At 50.7% G+C, this 21489-nt stretch overlaps 1 protein-coding gene across 1 annotated transcript; it reads left to right on the top strand.

The window, feature by feature from the left end:
- The first annotated feature begins 948 nt into the window (after positions 1–948).
- Positions 949–19559, top strand: LOC117846494 (ras-related protein RAB1BV). The gene is made up of 8 exons (XM_034727684.2): positions 949–1303; positions 17996–18068; positions 18184–18284; positions 18375–18440; positions 18510–18607; positions 18836–18898; positions 19033–19128; positions 19212–19559. Exons 1-8 carry the CDS (start codon positions 1225–1227, stop codon positions 19299–19301), a joined length of 666 nt encoding a protein of 221 aa, XP_034583575.1. The 5' UTR covers positions 949–1224; the 3' UTR covers positions 19302–19559.
- The last annotated feature ends 1930 nt before the right edge of the window (positions 19560–21489 follow it).

Below are 21489 nucleotides of genomic sequence, written 5' to 3'. Positions count from 1 at the left end.
GTGTAGAAGTTTGTATGCATCTAGGCGTATCCTACATTCAGGTGCATATAAACATCTATGATCGTGGAAAAGTCAAAACGCTACAAATTATAGAAGAAATCGTCTGAATGATTCTTTCTTTAAAAAAATACAGCAGAAGAAGGTGTTGAGTGATTCAAATGAGTTAGGCCAAACACACGCAGGCGCTTGGAAAGGATCCAGTTCCTCTGAAGTTATTGAAGCTACCTCAGAGTGAGGTAGATTGCTGCTGGCCGTTCGTTCAATATCCGACGTTCACATCGAGAAACAAGGATTTGGTCCCTACGTACAGCACATACACAAATAATCCTTGCGCGTCTGTTCGTCATTCTCAAAGTAATAATAATAAAAAGCAGCGCTGTCGCTGGGTGTGCCGAGCATCTCGCCGCCGCACGCAACGCCTCTAGCATCGTGGGCCGCGGCTCGCTCGTCACCGTCCACGGCCGCCGAAGTGCCGCGCCTCGCTCTCCGCCGTACACCACCGCACCTCGCTCATTTCCGTCATCTGGATCCTGCCGTCTGCTATCGCGGAGTGGTTTTGGGTTCCGATGGGCCGCCGCCGCCGCCGTCGAGGATCCCAGCGACGGCCACAGCCACACCACCACACTACCACGGGGAAGTCAACCGGCCATGTTCATGTGCTCGCACCACCGCAAGAGGAAGAGCAAACACTGCACATAATCTTCCACAGGAGGCTAACAACAGCAAGTGGACGGCCCGGCCGTGGACGGCGACGAGCGAGCCGCGGCCGGCGTTGCTAGAGGCGTTGTGTGCGGCGGCGAGATGCTCGGCACACCCAGCGACAGCGCTGCTTTTTATTATTATTATTACTATTTTGAAAGGTGGAAGCGGAAGTGTGGAACACGAACGGAGTCACTTCCCCACGTGGCCATGACGCGGTTGGCTCAAAAAGTCCACGGCTCAAAAGTCCACCCCGCGCCGCCCCCACACCTCCTCCATTCTCTCCCACCACGCCGCACCCGATCCCGCAATCTCTCGCTCCGCCGCCCGCCCGCCCCCGTTCCACCGCCGCCGCGCCGGTCCGCTCCGACCGCCGAGGACGCGCCCCGATCCGGCTCGCGGCGCCGCCCGTCCGGATCTGACGGCCGCTCGCTCGCCGCTGCCGGGGGCGGTTGCTCCGTGCTTCGCTGGGGGGTTCACGCGGCTGCGCGCGGGGAGGTGCGGAGTCGCCGTTAGGGCTCGCGGATGGGGAAGCCGCCGAAGAGGCCCCCGCCCCGGCCCGACTACGACTACCACGCCAAGCTGCTCCTCATCGGCGACAGCGGTCAGTGGCTTCAGACGCCCCGCCCCCTACCCCCCAACCTCGCTCCCACTCTCGCTATCCGGCTCGATTTTACGAGATCCGAATGCGCAATTCAGTTAGGTGGCGTCTGGGAAGTGGGAAATAGGGGCTGGGATAGGGAAATGAGGGGTGGGATAGATTGCATCCCATGTTTGGGTAGCGGGATAGGGAAATGAATGTGGATTGGGATAGGGAAACAAGGAGCTCTTCTCCCAGAGACCTTATCCCAACGAGAGGGGTGGGCCGACGAAGACCGTACCGTAGCAGCCGCCGCTCGTCTCGCCATGCAGGCCGCCGGAGCTACCGCCGCTTTGCACACACGAGCTGCCAGAGTCGTCGCTCGCCTCGTGCGCAGGCCGTCGGAGTCGCCGCCACCCCGCACGCGCGGGCTGTCAGATCCCTGCCGCTCGTGGTGCGAGCCCGCCGTCCGCCCGCAGGCCGCCGTGCCGGCGGAGTCGTTTCTTGCCTTGCATATTTGTGCCACATGAGACGCTGTCCGACCGCTAGACCCGAAGGCCATCGCGGGGGCGCAGAATCGAAAGTCCGATTCGTGCTGATTGTGGATTTCGGAGGGGGAGATTGATTTGAGCAGAGAAAACGTGAATCTAGGCAGAACGGAATTTGATTCAGACACCATGGAAACCGATGCAAACAAACTAGAGCCTACTCCCTTGCTGCCTTGCTGAAGGGTGGAGGCCATCGGTTCGGCAGGCTCACGAGCAAGCGGGCAGCCTAGTGGAGGGAGGAGACGGGACGGAGGATCAAGAATGTGAAGAGTTGCCGCGCGGCCACATGGAAACGCAAGCGGCGCCGCGCCAGAGCTGCCCTAGCCTCGCACGCATCGAGCTGCTGGCGCGCTCGCCCAGCACGCATGGCCGCAGGAGCCGCGCTTGCTTCGCAAGCATCCTGCTGCCGCGTACGCGCGTTTGTGTGGAGGAGCTGAACAGAGGGAGATGCAGATAAGGCTAACTCGGTGAGTCAATGAGCCGTCCCGTGTGCTTTATTTTTTTTTATCTCGCATGACCCACTTAAATCGAAGCTCAAACCCGCTTCAGCCAAACAATGGATTGGGTTTGGATTCTCGTATCCCTAATCCTAACCTAACCCTTCATAACCCAGCACATTTCCCTATCCCAAACCCACTGACTATCCAAACGCCGCCTTCATTCTGATTTGGCGGGATTGCTTGTGGAGGCTGGCCTGGGACGGGGGATCTGCACGCGGGGGGGGGGGGGGGGGGGGGGGGGGGGGGGGACCGAGGGAACTGGCTAAAAGCCACGATGTTTCGTCGGCAACCATGTGGCAGTTACGAATTGAATGACGTAGCGAGTTGCATTCCTACGTAACGGTGGATCGTGCGATCCCGATAGAAATGACTGCAGAGTGCTGAAAACCTGCTTTCGGGTGATGGCTGCTTCCTAGTAGTTGCTGATTGAGGGCTAAATTGGTAAACACACTGACAAATTTAGAACTGACTCATCATCCGTGCTAGTAGAAATGCAAAACATGTCCATGGATTTTATATCTTAGTAGTTAGTCTAGCTACTGCAGTAAAACTGATCAAGGATTGAGATAGCTCCATTCGAGATGGTTCTTGATTGTTGTCTAGTGCTTCATTTGATGGCAAAGCATCCCTTTGTAATAGTTTACCTGAGATAGTTAGTGGCTTTGATATTCAGTAGTGGAAGTACCAAATTTTTATAGCCGTCTTTTATGCATGTCTGGCTGTTCACCTGCACATTTTTTCCCTCCTCTTTTAGCTTTTACCTGGTTATGCACGTGGGGAATACCATGAAAGAGTTACTTATGCTGTTGAACCAAAATGAGTCAATGAGCATATGATATGATCACATAGGCATAGGTTGTGAGTTTCTCACTCAACTCGAAATTGTAGCTACTACTATTAGCTAGTGATGGCTATGTTGTTGATTTGTCCGAAATATCTAAGGGAAAATTTTTGGTGCCTTTTCTTTTGTTGTAGTCTGCAGTCCAAATTTTTTCTTGTTGATAAAATGTTGTTATTATCGTCTGCACATGGTACAAGGCACAAAACCTTTACTTTTTGGCAAATTTGTTGCAGACAATTGTTTACTTACTCTTTAATTTAGTAGTTACGCTGAATTGGATAAGATGTCCTTACTTGTTATTGGTACCGTTCTACAGTATTATGAGCTCCCAATTCTAACACTTGATGTTTCAATAACATTGCTCAGTGAAATAAAACATTTAGTTGATTGCTAGGTGGGTATCTCATCTGTTGCTATGAAATTTCCGTAGCATGCATTGTTTAAGGACTTAGTACTATCACATTGCATTCACTTAGAAGAAGAAAGTAAAAAAACTTGCCCGGTGATGTATTTATTTATTCCCTGTCGGGCATGCTCCCCAGGCCCACGAGTAGGCCTTGGACGGCCCACTAAGGGACGTACTCGGACAAGATCAGAACAAGGATAGGCGTATCCTTCTCGGACTAGTCTTGTATATTTATGAAAAACTACTCGGGCCAATACCGAGTAGAACTCTGTAATAGTACCCGACTAGGACTCAGACTTGTAACCCTGCCCTCCCGGATATATAAGGCCGGGCAGGGACCCTCCTCAAACACAATCCTTAAGACCAGAACATACATCAATACAAACCAACACACAGGACGTAGGGTATTACGCGATCTAGCGGCCCGAACCTGTCTAAATCGTGTTCCTTGCGTCACCATTGATTCCTTGATTCTCGACGACCCTTACCGCATAAAAGACCACCTACGGTACCCCTAGGCGGGTTGCCGGTCTAATACACCGACAGCTGGCGCGCTAGGTAGGGGGACTCGTCGAGTTTCTCAGCGCGAGCTCAATGGCGAAAGTCATCATCAGGCCCGTCTTCTTCATCGAAGCCGGCGCCACCTTCGTTTTTGGATCCTGGCTCTGCGTCGCCGAAGGCTCGGGATCGTTCCGGCACTAGATCGTCGACACTCAGGAGAAGAAACCAGAAGAATTGACCAGAAAAAAATCAAGATTTCAAAGTCAACAAGCTCGAGTTCGACTACGCGTCGGATTCGACTTCGCCTCGGACTACTCCAACATCTCGCTCAAGGGTCGGGCTCCGCCGATCCCAGGACTCAAGGTCGGGCGAGGTGTAGCCTCACTCGGGGTCGGGCAAGGCGGAGCTACCCTTCCAAAGGGTCGGGCTCTGCCGACCCCAGGCCTCGGGGTCGGGGGAGGCGGAGTCTCGCTCAGGGGTCAGGCTCTCCCGACCCCAGGACTCGGGGTCGGGCGAGGCGGAACTACTCCTCCGAAGTGTCCGGCGCTCCTGACCCCAAGACTCGGGGTCGGGCGAGGCGGATTTTCACTCAGGGTCGGGCAAGGCGGAGCTACTCCCTCAAAGGGTCGGGCTCAGCCGACCCCTGGACTCAGGGTCGGACTCGCTTCGGATTCGGCGGCCCCAGTCAGCATCCAAATCAGTCTCGACTTCAAAGCGATTCCCGCACGGACTCCGCAACGCGACAAAACTCTACCAAGGTTTTCTTGCTCGAACCCGAGTTGAACTCGGGCAGGACGAGGACGTTGACTCCGACTCATCCTACTCACCAGAGATACCATTATCTGGCCCAGCCCAAGGGTTGGTAATAACTTCGACACCACAAGGCAGATTCGTCCACTGGCCAGGATTGCGATCATCTTTTCTCGACCGTGACTACGACTCATGCCTCGTCGCCCATATAGACAACCTGCCATATCAAGAAGGCATTCCACTTACGTCCAACCACGAAGAAAGCTATACAGAGATTGCTACATCAAGTTCCGGAAGCTACTACCCGGACAGGGAGATACTTGTTATTACTCAGAATAACAATCCGGGTACTAGCCAAAATAGAACCCCCAAGCGACTAGCACAAGTCGACAACATCTCTGAAGATGAGTCTACAATCGACAATGAAACTCCCGAACAGCGCAACCAACGAAGGGCGCGCAATGCCACTCGAGCTGAGCGACGACAGTCGATGGCTACAAATATTCCTATTACAAATCTTGAACGGGCTTTCAACGCAATCCAGGCTCAGGAGCACAATACTTCACTTGCGGCTATCGCTTCAATCAACCTCTTAACGACATTGATGCCTCAAGATAAGGATAACGCAGCCACAGCTCAACTCGAGCAGCGTGGCAACGGACTAATTGCACAACTCGCGGAGCAAGCTTACAAGCTACTTGACAAAGAATCACCAATACCGTCCGTTCCTCGCATTACATCGCATCAAGACGGAAGTAGGGGGGCTGCAGATAAAAATGTCGCCCCGCGAAACGATGATGCAGTCAACCAACCCCGGCAACACAGCCAAGGTCCAAGCAAGCATAAAGCTCCTACTCAACAGAAGGATGTGGGTGAAGTCAGCTGCACCAACTCGGTGAAAAGTATTCGCCCTACCCGGAAGATCCGCGAGATGTCCAACTTCAGCGATCTACGAGAAATCCTCAACAGTCGGCGCGAACGAGAAGTCGACAGCTACAACCACTTCCCCGCTTTCACAAACCGGGTAATGAAAATAAAATTATCCGAAAAGTTCAAGCCAACCGGCATTACCAAGTACGACGGCAAGTAAGACCCAGTTCAATGGCTACGTTGTTACTTACTAGCCGTCCAAGCAGCCGGGGGTAACAACAACACCAAAGTCATTCATTTCCCCATATGCATGGAACCCGCACCACTGACTTGGCTCGAGTCACTCAAACCCAAGTTCATTGACTCTTGGGCAGACTTGACAAAGGCTTTTACCAACAACTTCGCCGGCTCCATGGCTAGACCAGTTAACAAGATCGATTTAAGACAAATTAAGCAGAAAGAGGACGAGACCCTGCGCGACTATCTGCGATGGTTCTTCAAAAAAAAGGCTACCATAGTGGACATCTTTGAAGCAGACGTCATTAAGTGCTTCCAAAACGGACTCTATGATCGACGAAAATACCAAGACTTCGGTCGCCGACGACCAGCCGATGTCAAAGAACTCAAACTCATGGTGCAACAGTGGGCCGATAAAGAAGACAAAGAACGAGAACGGTTCGGTTCCCACCGTAACCGCGGACTCGACAACATCAACAACAATGAACCAGATAAGACTCGGCACAATGATGCTCGGAACTCCTATCCGGGTAACCACAATCGCAAAAGGAAACCCGACAACACCGTTGCTGCCATGACCAGCTCCGGAAAAAAGGGACATCGCAGAAACGACGACGGACCAACATTCACGGAGCTACTCAAAAAGCAGTGCCCATGGCACCCGACTAGCAAGCACTCCGCATTAGACTGTTACAACATACGCCGAGTCATGCAAGACTTACCCGCACCACCAACTCCTGAAGAGTACGCCAAAAATAGAGATAAGGGTAAAAACAAAGCCCGCAACGACGAAGATGAGGACGGCGATTTCCAACCAGCTTCAAAAACCGTCAACGTCATTTTTGGCAACATTCCCGGCACTGCATCCAAGCGAGCTAACAAACTCGTACTCAGGGAGATCATGGCCATCGAGCCGACAGACCCCACACCGCTAAAGTGGTCGGAAGTTGCAATTTCTTTCAGCAGAAAAGATCAATGGACGAAATTTTCAGAACCAGGCCGTTTTCCACTAGTCTTGGATCCAGTCGTGGCAGGTTCAAAGTTAACCAAAGTACTCATCGATGGTGGGAGCGGCCTCAACGTTATCTTCGCCAAAACATTAATGAAAATGTGCCTCGACGTCACTGAAATGCTTACCGCAACGGATTCACCTTTCTATCGCATTGTGCCTGGAAATGTGGCCATACCATTGGGACAAGTTGTAATTCCAGTCACCTTCGGAACTAAGGAACATTACCGCACCGAGTACATCAGATTCGAGGTCGCCGACTTCGAGACATCTTACCACGCCATACTCGGACGGCCAGCACTAGCCAAGTTTATGGCCATACCACATTATGTCTACCTGGTACTCAAGATGCCAGGTCCCAAAGGAGAACTCACACTACGGGGAGATGTCCGGAGATCCTACGAGTGCGACACTGAAGCCGTGGAAATTGCTGCGACTACTCAATCTCCTAGTCCCATGCAGCAAGTTTTCACAGCTTCAAAGAAACTCCATCCCACCAAACTAGAGATCCCGAAAAACAAGTCGGGCTCCACAAAGGTTAAACCCGCCAGTGAGCAAGACTTCAAATCGATCGACCTCCAGACCGGTGATCCTTCCAAGACAGCCCTGATCGGAACAGGGCTGGATTCTAAATAGGAATTCACGCTCGTCAGTTTCCTTCAGGCTAACCATGATATCTTCGCTTGGAAATCGGCTGACATGCCAGGTGTGCCCAAGGAACTGATCGAGCATTCTCTCAACGTTGATCCCAAAGCTACTCCAAAACGGCAACGACTACGCCGGTTCGCTCAGGACAGACGAGAAGCCATAAAAAAAGAGTTAGCCAAGCTACTCGCGGCAGGATTCATCAAGGAAGTCTTCCATCCTGACTGGCTCGCCAATCCTGTGCTTGTTCGTAAGAAAAACAACGAATGGAGAATGTGTGTCGACTACACCGACCTCAACAAACACTGCCCGAAAAATCCTTTTGGACTACCCAGGATTGATCAAGTGGTCGACTCCTCCGCCGGGTGCGCCTTGCTATGCTTCCTCGATTGCTACTCCGGCTATCATCAGATAAGCCTCAAAGAGGAAGATCAAGCCAAAACAGCGTTCATCACGCCCTGTGGAGCTTTCTGCTACAAAACAATGTCCTTCGAACTCAAGAACGCAGGAGCAACTTACCAAAGGGCTATACAGATGTGTTTCGAAAAGCAACTTCATCGCAATGTCGAAGCTTATGTTAACGACGTCGTCATCAAAACAAGACACCGGGAGGAACTCATTGCCGACTTGGAGGAAACTTTCTCTAGTCTCCGCGCTTTCCGTTGAAACTCAATCCCACTAAGTGCGTCTTTGAAGTACCTTCCGGCAAATTACTCGGGTTCATCATTAGCCATCGCGGCATTGAGGCCAACCCGGAGAAGATATCTGCCATCACAAACATGCAGGCACCAGCCAGCATTAAAGATGTGCAGAAACTCACAGGCTGCATGGCCGCTCTCAACCGGTTCATCTCGAGACTTGGAGAACAGGGACTACCCTTCTTCAAGATTCTCAAACGCCAGGACAAGTTCAAATGGATGGAAGAGGCAGAGAGGGCATTTACACAACTCAAAGACTTTCTGTCAAAGCCTCCTGTACTCACCGCTCCCTCGCTGAACGAGGACTTGCTCCTATACATCTCTGCTACTACTCATGTTGTCAGCACGGCAATAGTAGTCGAACGGTCTGAACCGGGCCACACTTACAAGGTCCAACGACCTGTCTACTTCGTCAGCAAAGTACTCTCGGACTCTAAAACTCGATATCCACCGATACAAAAACTCCTATATGCTATTCTGCTCACCTCCCGGAAGCTGCGCCATTACTTCCAAGAGCACAACATCACAGTCATCTTCGATTTCCCGCTCGGCGAAATTCTCCATAACAGAGATGCCACGGGTATAAGCTCCAAATGGGCAGTCGAACTCGGAGCTCTCACTTTGAGCTTCAAGCCAAGGACGGTCATCAAGTCTCAGGCTTTGGTCGATTTCATAGCTGACTGGACCGAAAATCAAGTTCCAACTCCAGTTGAACGACCAGAACATTGGGTAATGTACTTCGACGGATCCCTCAAACTTGAAGGGGTCGGCGCAGGCGTCTTACTCATCTCCCCCAAGGGAGACCAACTCAAGTACGTACTGCAGATATTCTGGGAAGCATCTAATAACGAAGCCGAGTACGAAGCTCTGCTACACGGCCTTCGCCTCGCAATCTCCCTCGGCATCAAACGACTACTGGTGTACGGCGACTCCCTAGTCGTTATAAACCAAGTCAATGATGAGTGGGACCGAAACAAGGACAACATGGACGCTTATTGCAAAGAAGTCCGTAAACTGGAAAACAAATTCTTCGGCTTGGAGTTCCATCACATCGTTCGCGACAACAACGTTGCCGCCGACGTTTTATCCAAAATGGGCTCAACTCGTGCAGAAGTTCCAGCAGGAATTTTCGTACACAAATTACGCAAGCCAGTAGTCCCGACTACTGACGGACTACTAACGTCTCCCGAGAAATTATGATGATAGAAGTCGACTGGAGGACACCCTTCATCGACTACATCAAAGATCACCAGCTCCCATCCGATAGGAATAAAGCTGAGCAAATCTCCCGATGCGTAAAGAATTACATTCTAGTCGGAGACAAGCTCTACAGGAAAGATGCATCAACTGGAGTACTCATAAAGTGCGTCACCAGAGAAGATGGCCAAGAAATCCTAGAAGAGATTCACAGAGGAATCTGCGGCAACCACGCATCTTCAAGGACACTAATTGGCAAGGTTTCAGAGCGGGCTTCTACTGGCCAATGGCTTTGGCCGACGCTAAACAACTGGTTCAGAAATGCAAAGTTTGTCAATTCTTCACAAAACAGCAACATGTGCCGGCTTACAAGCTAGTCACAATACCTCCAACATGGCCATTTGCCTGCTGGGGGCTTGACATGATTGGCCCGTTACCAACTGCACCAGGAGGATTCAACAGAGTACTCGTTGCAATTGACAAGTTCACCAAATGGATCGAGGTCAAACCGGTCACTTGCCCCAAAGCAGACCGAGTCCTCGACTTCTTGGATGAAATCGTACACCGCTATGGTTTTTCCAACAGGATTATCACAGATCTCGGGTCAAACTTCAATAATCACGACTTTTGGGAATATTGCGAGAACAGCAGCATTGACGTCCGCTATGTCTCGGTTGCTCATCCGCGAGCCAACGGACAAGTCAAGCGAGCTAATGGCATGATACTCGACGCTCTGAAGAAACGACTACATGACGTCGGCAACACCAAAGGCGGCCGGTGGCTCAAAGAGTTACCCAATGCCTTGTGGGGCCTACGTACCCAACCATGCAAGACTACGGGACTATCACCCTATTTTCTGGTATAGGGTTCGGAAGCCATATTACCCGCCGATATAATGTGGCAATCACCATCCGTTGAGCACTACGACGAAGAACTTGCAATAGAAACGCGGCGAACGGATATAGACAGTTTGGAAGAAACAAGATGCGCAGCACTAGTGCAATCTGCCAGATACCTTGACGGTTTAAGGCGTTATCATGACCGCAACGTCAAGGAAAGATCTTTCAACTTGGGCGATATGGTTCTTAAACGTATTCAAGACACGTCTGGATTACATAAACTCAAATCACCATAGGAAGGTCCTTACATCGTATCAAAGGTTATAGGACCTGGATCTTACAGACTCCAAGAGCTTTCAGGAGAACAGGTGCCAAACTCCTGGAATATAGAACACCTCTGTCGCTATTACCGATAGCAACACTCAAGTACTCACTTCAAGGCAACTACTCGGGACGACCACCCGATTACCGGCGTCAAGGGGTGTTCGCTTCGACGAGCTATCAGTACAACAAGGATCCTTACCTTGATACAAAATCTTCATATCAATCTTTACTGAAACAAGAGTACATCAAGTTACATACGAGTACAAGGACTCGGCTTACACGAAGACTACAAGCAACTGCCTACTGGCGGGCTGCATTTAAGCCTCAGGCTTTTACTATATCACAAAGCCACTTAGGTTTGCCGACCGCACGAAGGGCCTACACGCAAGGAAGCTGCGCAAAACGCAGCCACGCCCAGGTATCCTACCCAAGGCACTGCCAGATACTCCATCACCGCCATCGCCTGGACAGCGCAACGCCAAATCCGGCAAGACGCGCCTAGAGGGAACCAAGGCTGCTCTTTTGCTAGCCTTGCGAAGCCCATCTACTCTACGGCCGCACCTCCACCTCTTTCAGAGCGGGATGAAGACCGCGGCACTCATCACCCATCACTCGCGAGTTCCAGCGCGTACTCCACTGGATCAGGAGCTGCAAGATGAGGCGTGCGATGAAACCTCCTACGAGGATTCTTCTAGCATCGCGGCTATCCCTACGAGCGCAGGAGTCTGTGGAGCGAAGGTGGCCTCAATCTACGAGGAATCTTCTAGCACCGATGCACTCTTTGATGGTTCTCTACACTCAAACAGAAGCAACCGCAGGCAATCCATCGCTACTCAGGAGCTTGAGTTGGTTCGCCCACCAGATAGCCCTATTTATAGCCGAAAGCCACAACTACCACCGGCCCAAGAGTTACTGTGCACCCGTGATCAATGAGTCTGACAACTCCTGACTCTGCCCATGTGACTGCACTCATGCCGCAACGGACAAAGAGCACAGTACACCCGTGCATCCGCAAAGGACAAAGGAGCACAGTACACCCGTACATTCGCAAAGGACAGACGAGTACAGTACACCCGTGTCCCCCAAAAAGACGAGTACTCAAACAGCATTACAACTACTCGACACTCGGGACTCCAAGCCAAGCACAGCCTACATGTCGGGGGCTTCGACTACTCTGAACTCTCGGTCGGGCGAGGCGAAGCCTCACTCAGGGTCGGGCGAGGCGGAGCTACCCTTCCAAAGGGTCGGGCTCCGCCGACCCCAGGCCTCGTGGTCGGGCGAAGCGGAGTCTCGCTCGGGGTCGGACGACGCGGAGTCTCGCTCAGGGGTCCGGCTCTCCCGACCCCAGGACTCGAGGTCGGGCGAGACGGAATTTTTACCCTCGACAAGGTCAGATTTAGCCGACCCAAAAACTCAGGGTCGAGCGAGCCGAATCCCCTCCCCAGAGGGTCGGGCCCGGCAGAGGTGCAATACTTCGGGATTCGACAAAATGGAGTAAAAACTACTCTTTGCAAGACAACGACAACAAATCCAAAGGCTTGGCATTTCAAAATATCAATGTACTCGGATACAAGATTACACAAGCAGCTTAAAACTCTTCTAAGGAGACAAACTCCGACATCTTGGATGCAATAGGCTCCGCCTCCTCGAGGTACCACGCATAGGCCTCCTCTGTGCAGTTGCGAGCAACGCCATCACCTGCTGCCGCCAAGTCTACCCTCGGGTAGTAGGACTTCACAACCGCAAGCACCTGTTTGCAAACAGTCTTGCAAAGTCCCGCCACTTTACTCGGGGCAGCTCTTAGTCGCTCTACTAGCGATTGCGGTCCTGCGCTTTCCTCCACGGGGGCTATGGCATACAACAAGTCTTCGACCGCTCCAGACAACTCTCGGAGTTCGCCCCAAAGCGTTCCGAAGGTCTGGGCATGATCTCTGCATGCCACCATGGCCATGGCAAGCAGCACGCCATTCTGCATCTTTCGGTCCCGCTGATGCTCGCAAGCAGCCTGAGCTTCCGTGAGCGCGGCCCCAAGATGTTTGGCTTCATCTGCCACTCGGTCATGAGCATTCCTCCAATCAATAACTTGGCTCCTTGCAGCCGCTTCCTGCTTCATGAGCTCTACAAAGCAAAGAACTCAGGCCACAGCCAACTACAGTTGGACACACCCAAAGTAGTCGCAATGCTTACCTTGATACTTATTGTTCAAGGACTTGTAGCGGCTCTCCAATTTTTCCTGCAGAACCGCGTGATCCACGCGTTCCACGGCAAAGAACTTCGCCCCGACTTCATGCACCCGAAGAGCTTCTGTCAGTCGGGCACATTCCTGCTCCAACTGATGGCTTCTTTCCTGAAAACATCCAAGTAGGGTATGGTGAGTCTTAGGCCCTGTTTGTATCCGCTTATTTCCCGCTTATCGGTGGAAATAAGCCATAAGCCCACCCAAACACTTTGATTATTTCCCGCTTGCTACGTAAGCCGCTTAGTGCACAAGCTGGGAAACAACTAGCATCCGGCTTATTGTGTAAGCGGGCCGGGAGACGCTTCTCCAATAAGCGAAGGAAATTTCCCCCCGCTGCCCCTCACCACCGACGCTCCAGTCATCCGCCCCGCGCCTCCCGCGACCGCCGCCGCCTCCCTCGCCTGCCGCCGCCTCCCGACCGCCACCGGGTCCCGCCACCAGGCTTGGCCCACCGCCGCCGCCGCTCCTGCGCCTCCCGCGAGCACCGCCGGCTCCAGTCCGCCGCCCGATCCCGTTCGCCGCCAGATCCCATCGTCGGGTCCCGCCGCCTGCAGATCCCGGTGTCGGCGCTCGGTTCCCGTCCGCCGCCGCCGCCCTCGCGCCTCCTGTGACCGCCGCCGGCTCCCGTCCGCCGGGCTTGGCCCCTAGCGGCTTGGCCCCTGGCGGCTTGGCCCCCGCCGCCGGCTCCCGTCCACCGCCGCCGCCCCTGCAACCGACGCCGGTGCTGTCCGCCGGGCTTGGCCCCTGGCGGCTTGGCCCCCGCCGCCGGCTCCTGTCCGCCGCCGCCGCCCCTGCAACCGACGCCGGATACCGTCCGCCGGGCGTGCCCCCGCCGCCGGGCTTGGCCGCCGCCGTCGGGCTTGGCCCCTGGAGGCTTGGCCCTCGTCGACAGGCTTAGCCCCCGCCGCCGGGCTTAGCCCCTCATATTCACAATAAAAATGAGCTATTATCAACTTTAGGGGCATTCAGGTCAATTTACCAACTGGACAGACAATCGACACAAAATAATCAGGATTGCCAAACACCCTGCTTATTCAGACAGCAGATTCTCCAGGCAGCAGGCTTATCAAATAAGCTTGCTTGCCAGATAAGCGAGTTCCAGAAAAGCGTACACAAACAGGGCCTTAAGCCTCACAGCAACTCGTGTCATGCAACAACATCAACAGGGATATCTACCTGGAAGCCCCGGAAAACATCAATGGCCCTCTGGAACTCCAAGTCAGAAGGTAGACTGAGTACCGGCCTTTGGGTACTCTCCACAAGATGAGGAATCGTACCCAGAGCAGCACCTACAACATTCACCATGTCAGCTACCAACTACGACTACAATAAACAGACTACAGGCACTTACCAGGAGCAGTCGCCTGTTTGGCTTTTCCAACATCTACTACGGCCACCGATCCGCCAGTAGATGATGACAAAGCAACGCTTCCTGAACCTGATGCCGTAGCAGGAACCTCCACTGAGCGAATTACGTCTTGCAGCATTGACATAGTAGCTCCAAGACGGCCGACGTCAACCTCAGGTACCTCTTCAACAATGAAGTCCTCCAGAGGAATAGATGCTGTAGTCAAAGGTTTCGGCACTATCCCTGTCTCTACAGGGATAGTCTCCTCTGCATCCCTGCACCAACAAAGTGTCACTGCATGACTCCAAGACAAACCCAACGTCATTCAAAAAGAAATAAAAGCTCACCGGGTTGAGCGTGGCGGCAGTCGCACACGTTTCTTCTCAACGACAGGCGGCCGCGTACTAGGAGCCGCAGGAATAGCCGCCGGCACCGTCTTCTCACCAAGACCTACAAAACCGAAGTCAAGACTACAGTACTACTCAAATGACTACAATCGGAAGGGACAACGCTTACCACTGGCGATCACATTGGACAGCAAGGTACCAGTAGCAAATACTGGTGACACCTCCTTCGCCGTACCCGCTACTCCAGCGGGCAGCCCCAGGACCGCCTGGTCAGCAATGGGCGGCATGGCGGCCGACGGAGTTGGCGCGGTTAACCCGGAGGCTACCACAGTTTCTGTTGATGGCAGCCTCTCTGGCACTGTGTCAACAGCCGCATCACCGACTTCAGGGTCGGACATGGCCATTTCTTCAGAAACAGCCTCATCTACAGCCTTCGCGAACCAAGACAAGATTCACCGCATCAATAACGAATTTCAAGTTTGTGAGTAATACACAAATTACCGACTACATACCCGAGACTTCTCAGGGGTTGAAGTAGACTTAGCCGCAGATATCTTGCGGACTACTCTACGTCTCTTGACAGGAGGAGAAGGCTCGTCCTCCGACTCCTCGACAACGGCTTCCGACTCTTCTTCCGATTGCACCAAGTAGCCGGCAAGAACTCGGGACTTCAAACAACAAATCGGTATCAGCAACAAGAATCACAAGTTAAAGAAGAAGAAGTCAGGAGGAAAATACTTACCACTTCTGGCTCGTACCAGGCGTCATACTGACGAAGGGCTGCAGGGATTACTGGTACTCCCTGATAGTTCCTAAAAAACTTGGCCAGCAGCGCCTCTACGTCATCATCAGATATGTCCTCATCAGACATACGCGATGGATCCTTCAGACCTCCGTACTCACTTCCCGAGTGAGCACGTTTTTGAAGTGGCTGGACCCTTGTCTTCAGGAAGCTGGCCGCCACGTTGATCCCAGTCAAACCGAGCACTTTCAACTCGGTAATCTGCTGCATCAGGTGATCGAGCTCTGGGGTATCCTCGGGCTCGCTTACCCAGTTTTCCGCATGCTTGGACGCGTGACCAGTCATCATGGGCAAGCGAGGATCATGGTTCCCGATGTAGAACCACCTTTTCTTCCAATCCCCATGGGAGTCGGTCAGATTATACTCAATATACACATTCGAGTTCCTGAGTTGGAACCCGGCGCCTCCAAAGACTTCCGTCCGCTGGGCACTCGGCTGAGGCTTGCAACGGAACAGCTTCCTAAACAACTCAAGACTTGGAGGTACTTCCAGATAAACTTCGCACAGATGTACAAATATAGACATGTGCAGTACACCATTAGGATTCAAGTGGACGAGCTGAAGATTGTAGTACTCGAGAATACCTTTGAAGAAGTCGGAGGTGGGCACCGCCAGTCCCCTTTCCACAAAATGAGCAAGCATCACCGTCTCGGCAGGATGTTCCTCAAACTGCCACGCATTGGGAAACGCAGGGCGCCACTCAAGGATCTTCTTCGGCTGAAGGAGCTTGGCATCAACTAGTGCTTGAACAGCTTCTTCCTTCATCACCGAGTGTTGCCAAGTCACCCCAGGTGGCGGCGGCGCAGTTTGGTCCGTCCGCCCCACTTTCGGCGCCGGCAGCACCAACTCTTTCCCCTTCTTGGATTTGACCTTGCCCCGTCGCCGGAGCCTTGCCTTGGATCTTCTCGGGTTTCTTGCCCATCTTCTTGGTGCGCATTCGATGGACTCAACCTCAAGATAAGAGGGGGCTCACACTCGGATCTTTCTCCAAAAAGCGGGGCTATGGCGGCGGCGACGGTTTTCACGGAGGCAAAATGCGGAGAGGAGGAGCAGAGGAAAAAGAAGAACAGATCTAATGCCCGTGCGGCGTAACAGCAACCAAAAAGGGGTTTTCCAGATTTATCTCCGCCAGCTCCGGTTTCGACGCGTCAGTTACGCAACGGACAGATTAATCGCGTATTAATCGCCTTAAACACCCAACGGCTACTCTACTCAACGGACTACTGACCACTTCAACGACAGAAATCGCCTAAGTGCTCGGGGGCTGCGGGTACCGTACCCGTTGGTCAGTTTTTTCTTTTTCAAGATCTCCGAGGGTAAAATGGACAAAAGCTGGTTTGACCCTAAGCCTGACTCTTCGACTCAACCTAAGGCTCGGGGGCTACTCCATATGGAGTGCGATTGACATCGCACTACCATATAAAAATTACTCGGGACGGAAACAACTCAGAGAAGCAAAAAGAGTACCTTCCAGCCGCGCGACAGTACTCGTGCACTTCAATCTACCTCTACGACCAAGCTACTCGGATGGTGCCTGCAGTACCCAAGAATGTGGTGCACGACTACAAAGTACTCGGGAGCTTGTCGGGCATGCTCCCCAGGCCCACGAGTAGGCCTTGGACGGCCCACTAAGGGACGTACTCGGACAAGATCAGAACAAGGATATGCGTATCCTTCTCGGACTAGTCTTGTATGTTTATGGAAAACTACTCGGGCCAATACCGAGTAGAACTCTGTAATAGTACCCGACTAGGATTCAGACTTGTAACCCTGCCCTCCCGGGTATATAAGGCCGGGCAGGGACCCTCCTCAAACACAATCCTTAAGACCAGAACATACATCACTACAAACCAACACACAGGACGTAGGGTATTACGCGATCTAGCGGTCCGAACCTGTCTAAATCGTGTTCCTTGCGTCACCATTGATTCCTTGATTCTCGACGACCCTTACCGCATAAAAGACCACCTAGGGTACCCCTAGGCGGGTTGCCGGTCTAATACACCGACATTCCATGTCCAGCATAATGGCTGGGATTTTTTTTCCCTTACCAGTTGTCCTGATAACATTTTAAGTTTAGTATTCAACTTTGTTAGTGTTGTTAGAAAGTATGGTTAGGCAGAAAGCAACATTCCTGAGGAAGTTACAGAGTGTTCACATTATGGCTATCTGAGTGGTATCGTTCTACAGGTAACATTTCATCTGTAGTATTTCAGGTGACTGGTGCTGAATCTGATGTGATTTTAGACACTAAACATGACCAGTCTTAGTATGATGTATCAAACACTCGATAACTCATTTTGTTTTGGAGTTCTGATTTCTTGCGTACAAATAGTAGCCTGATGTTGGATACCTTCTTGCCTTGCCTACTTGATAATAATTTTGTTCCCTTTTCCTTGCAATATTTATGCATACGTGTTGTTTATCGCTGTAGCCTGTAGCTTCTTTATAATGTTCCTTGCTGTGGTTTTTTGGCCTATCATATGTAATTATTCTGTTGCTTGTTAATGGATTCACACGCACTACTCTGTTTGTCCTAAAAAAATACTACACTGCTCTATGTTTCTAATCTTCGAGACAAATGACCTAATCAACTTAAAGTAATCATTGTGTAGGTGTTGGAAAAACTTGTCTCCTTTTACAGTTCTCAGATCACTCCTTCACCACTAGCTTTATAACCACCCACGGGTAAGCATTGTTAATAAAGTATAAAAAGAGTTGTTTTCGAGTGCATCATTATTATCATATGAATCCTGTTATCTTGGTGGTTCTAAAATACCTTTCTGTTTTATTCTTCAAAAAGGATTGACTTCAAAGTAAGAACAATTGAGCTTGATGGTTGGCGCATAAAGTTGCAGATCTGGGATACTGCTGGCCAAGAACGTTTTCGAACTATTACAACTGGTACACAATATGCTTCGTTTGCTGTGGGGAGTAGGTTCTTTAACTATTTATGTGAAACTACTCTGAATCTACAAACTTTTGACTATGCAGCCTACTACAGGAATGCAATGGGCATTTTGCTTGTGTATGATGTTACTGACGAGTCATCATTCAATAGTGCGTATTCTTCAACTTCAATCAACTGACTTTGGCTTCCACAACTGACCTTGCTGTTGTCATTGGCAGATATAAGAAACTGGATTAGGAACACTGAGCAACATGCTTCCGACAATGTGAACAAAATTTTGATAGGCAACAAAGCAGACATGGATGAAAGCAAACGGGTATGTTCTGTTCTTCTTTATTGTCTCTTGTCCATGTTATGCTGACATCCTATTTGCGATTGTGCATTTTAATGTTCAGTTTAAAATGAAAACGTAAAATCTTACTGGTGCTTGCATTAGTTCTGGCATAGAACTTCATGATGTGTTAAACTAGTGCACCTCGAATGGTTGTTCATGATAGTTTATTAATGTACTTTCTTTTTTAATGGTCCTATTGTCTGAATACAGGCTGTACCAACTTCTAAAGGGCAGGCTCTTGCTGACGAGTATGGCATCAAGTTTTTTGAAACGGTTAGTTGGTTTTTGGCACTTGTGCTGTGGGTGGTATCCCTACATCTGTTCTAGCTGGAAGGAAGAAGCTTCTTGATGTGTGTAATGCCCTTAAATCGTGCATGTATGCCTCTTGATTATTATTGTTTCTGCAGAGTGCAAAGACCAACCTGAACGTGAATCAGGTTTTCTTTTCAATAGCAAGAGATGTCACGCAAAGGTTCGTGGAAACTAATACAAAGCAGCCAGAGGTGGAACTTCAATCTTGTCCTTCCTTTTAAACTGACGACTTGCTGCTTCAGCGGTGTAGCTTAACGATTAAGTTGTTCTATAGTTTTGGGAGAGCACCACGATCACTATCAACAGACCTGAGGGTGGTGGTGACACTTCGACGCAACAGAAGTCAGCTTGCTGTGGATCGTGAGTGGTTTACGTTGTCACACGGAGGATAAGGTAATGGTGATACAATGCTTGTAATTTACCCTTTTCTCATCTTTGTGCCTCTTCTATCGTTTAATCGCAATTGCTTGGGTTCAGATTTCTGTGTTTCACCGTGAACGATGTTAGTTGTAACTCTGGTAGAAATGCAAATGGTCTTAGTCAATGTTCTGGCGTGTGCAAAACTGCAGATCTATTATGAGACCATTTCATTTCTAATCAATGTATAGACATAATTTTATCCTGCTGGTTCTGAAAATACTTGCTGAATTGTCACAGTTCGTTTGACACACTGATGTTTATTCTCAATAAATGCTAATGCTGCCTTTCCAAAAAAAACAAATGCTAAGATTAGTGTTAAGCAACTCCAAGAGTACTTCAAAAAATTATTCCCCAAAACTATGTATTGGGGGTTCTTCCAAAAAAAATTTCCCCCAAAAACATATCAATCCACAGCAGATCGCTAATAAATAGCTCCCAATAGGCCACGTCATCGTATTGGGCCCATCAGAAGGGACGCGCGAGCATGCGAGAATCAGGATTCGCTAAAATATACGTGGTGGTAGGCTGTTTTTTTAGCGTTGCTAAAAATGGAAGGTTTGAGTGGACGGTTGGAGTTTGTTTTTTTCTTAGTTGCTCTTAGGTATGACCCGCTTCGGAAAAGATACATATTGCCTCTATTAGATTAGTGGACTGCATGCAGAGCTCCTATGTTTACTCGTGTTAGTTCGGTGCTAGTAAATGTGAGCAGCATTCTACATACATGGCATGGTGGTGAGTTAATTTGTCTCATGGGTGGTTAAGAGGGGTCTTGCTCAAAACATTCTCTCGTTCCTTCCACGGAGAGCTTAAATTTAGAGAAGTTCCTCCTTTTCCACATCTCTGCCGCCACTCCTTGTATGTACACACGCATCCATCCATTCTTACGAGCCTCCTGAATACCTTCTCCTCCACCCATCCTCGCAGGATGATCTGATGCGCCATTACTTAAGACAGGGCAGCCATCTCTTCTCCGTTTACCATTAGCCATTACAAGCAGACCAAGAAGAAGCACCGGCAGCAGCATCTAGGCATGGCCAGCGCTAAGAAGCTCGACGCGACCGCCGTCCTGGGCCTGTCCCTGGTGGCGCTCCTCCTCCTGAGCGCCGCCGCCGCCGAGGCCGACATAAGCTACCACGCGATGGGCGCCGACGGCGTGCCCGGCAAGAACCACGCGCTCTTCCGCCCCGGCGCCATCGCCAACACGTACTCGCGCGGGTGCGAGGCCGAAACAGAATGCAGGGGCGCGTGATCATCGTCAGAGATCGATCGAGAGGAAGGGGACGAGGAAGACATTGCATGCGGGGCCCACGACCTTCCGCTAATACTTTGCATATTTATTTATTTATACATTTGTTTTTTCATTGCATGTTGTTTTCATCTTGCTCATTTCTTTGCTTTTGCAAGTAACTTGTCACTCTATCCCATTAAACTGCGGTCACCCAGTATATCAAATAAGTCTAGTCCCAATGGATAAGTGTCCTAGTCATTAATTGGGTGCCACATAGAATATAATTTCGTGACATGGCAAATAATTTAAAAACACGGAGATGAAAGCGGTATCTCCATAAAGATACAACTTGGGCACATGAATTGATATGGCGGGGGCTAATCCCAATCTTTTGATGAGAGTGGGGATAACTCAATTTGCATGGTGGAGAATCGATGTTGTGTGCAATTTGTTGATCGACGTTTACATGGAAGTATTTGAAGCTACCTTGCATCAAAACAAAAAACCCTTTCTTCGTGGACCCGCTACACATATTTATACATGGGGAACAACCAAAAAGGTGTGAGAGGGTGTAAACCCTAACTTAGAATGGTTCCTGGTGGGCTTAACTTGATACAAGGATCTTAGCCCATGACTAGAGGTATGAACGTTTTCTCTGTCGATTCTAACCAGCTTAGGGAATTTAGCGACGAGGTTGGATCCCTCTGAAAGTAGAGATTGGGATTTTTCCACCAAATACTCATGAACCTTCAGCATCATTCGGAGTGAAGAGTTATGATCAAATCAACTTGATGCTGCTTGGATGTTCAAACGTGCGGTTCGAACATTTGGTCTGTTTCTCTTGTTTACAATAGCATCCACTTGATGGTTATCTTGGTTACTCTTGCACCCATATGGTTCTTCT

This window comes from Setaria viridis, chromosome 2 (genome assembly GCF_005286985.2).
Source record: "Setaria viridis chromosome 2, Setaria_viridis_v4.0, whole genome shotgun sequence".
Taxonomy (NCBI): Eukaryota; Viridiplantae; Streptophyta; class Magnoliopsida; order Poales; family Poaceae; genus Setaria; species Setaria viridis.
Note: the sequence above shows the minus strand (reverse complement) of the source record. Positions and strands in the feature narration are given on the sequence as shown.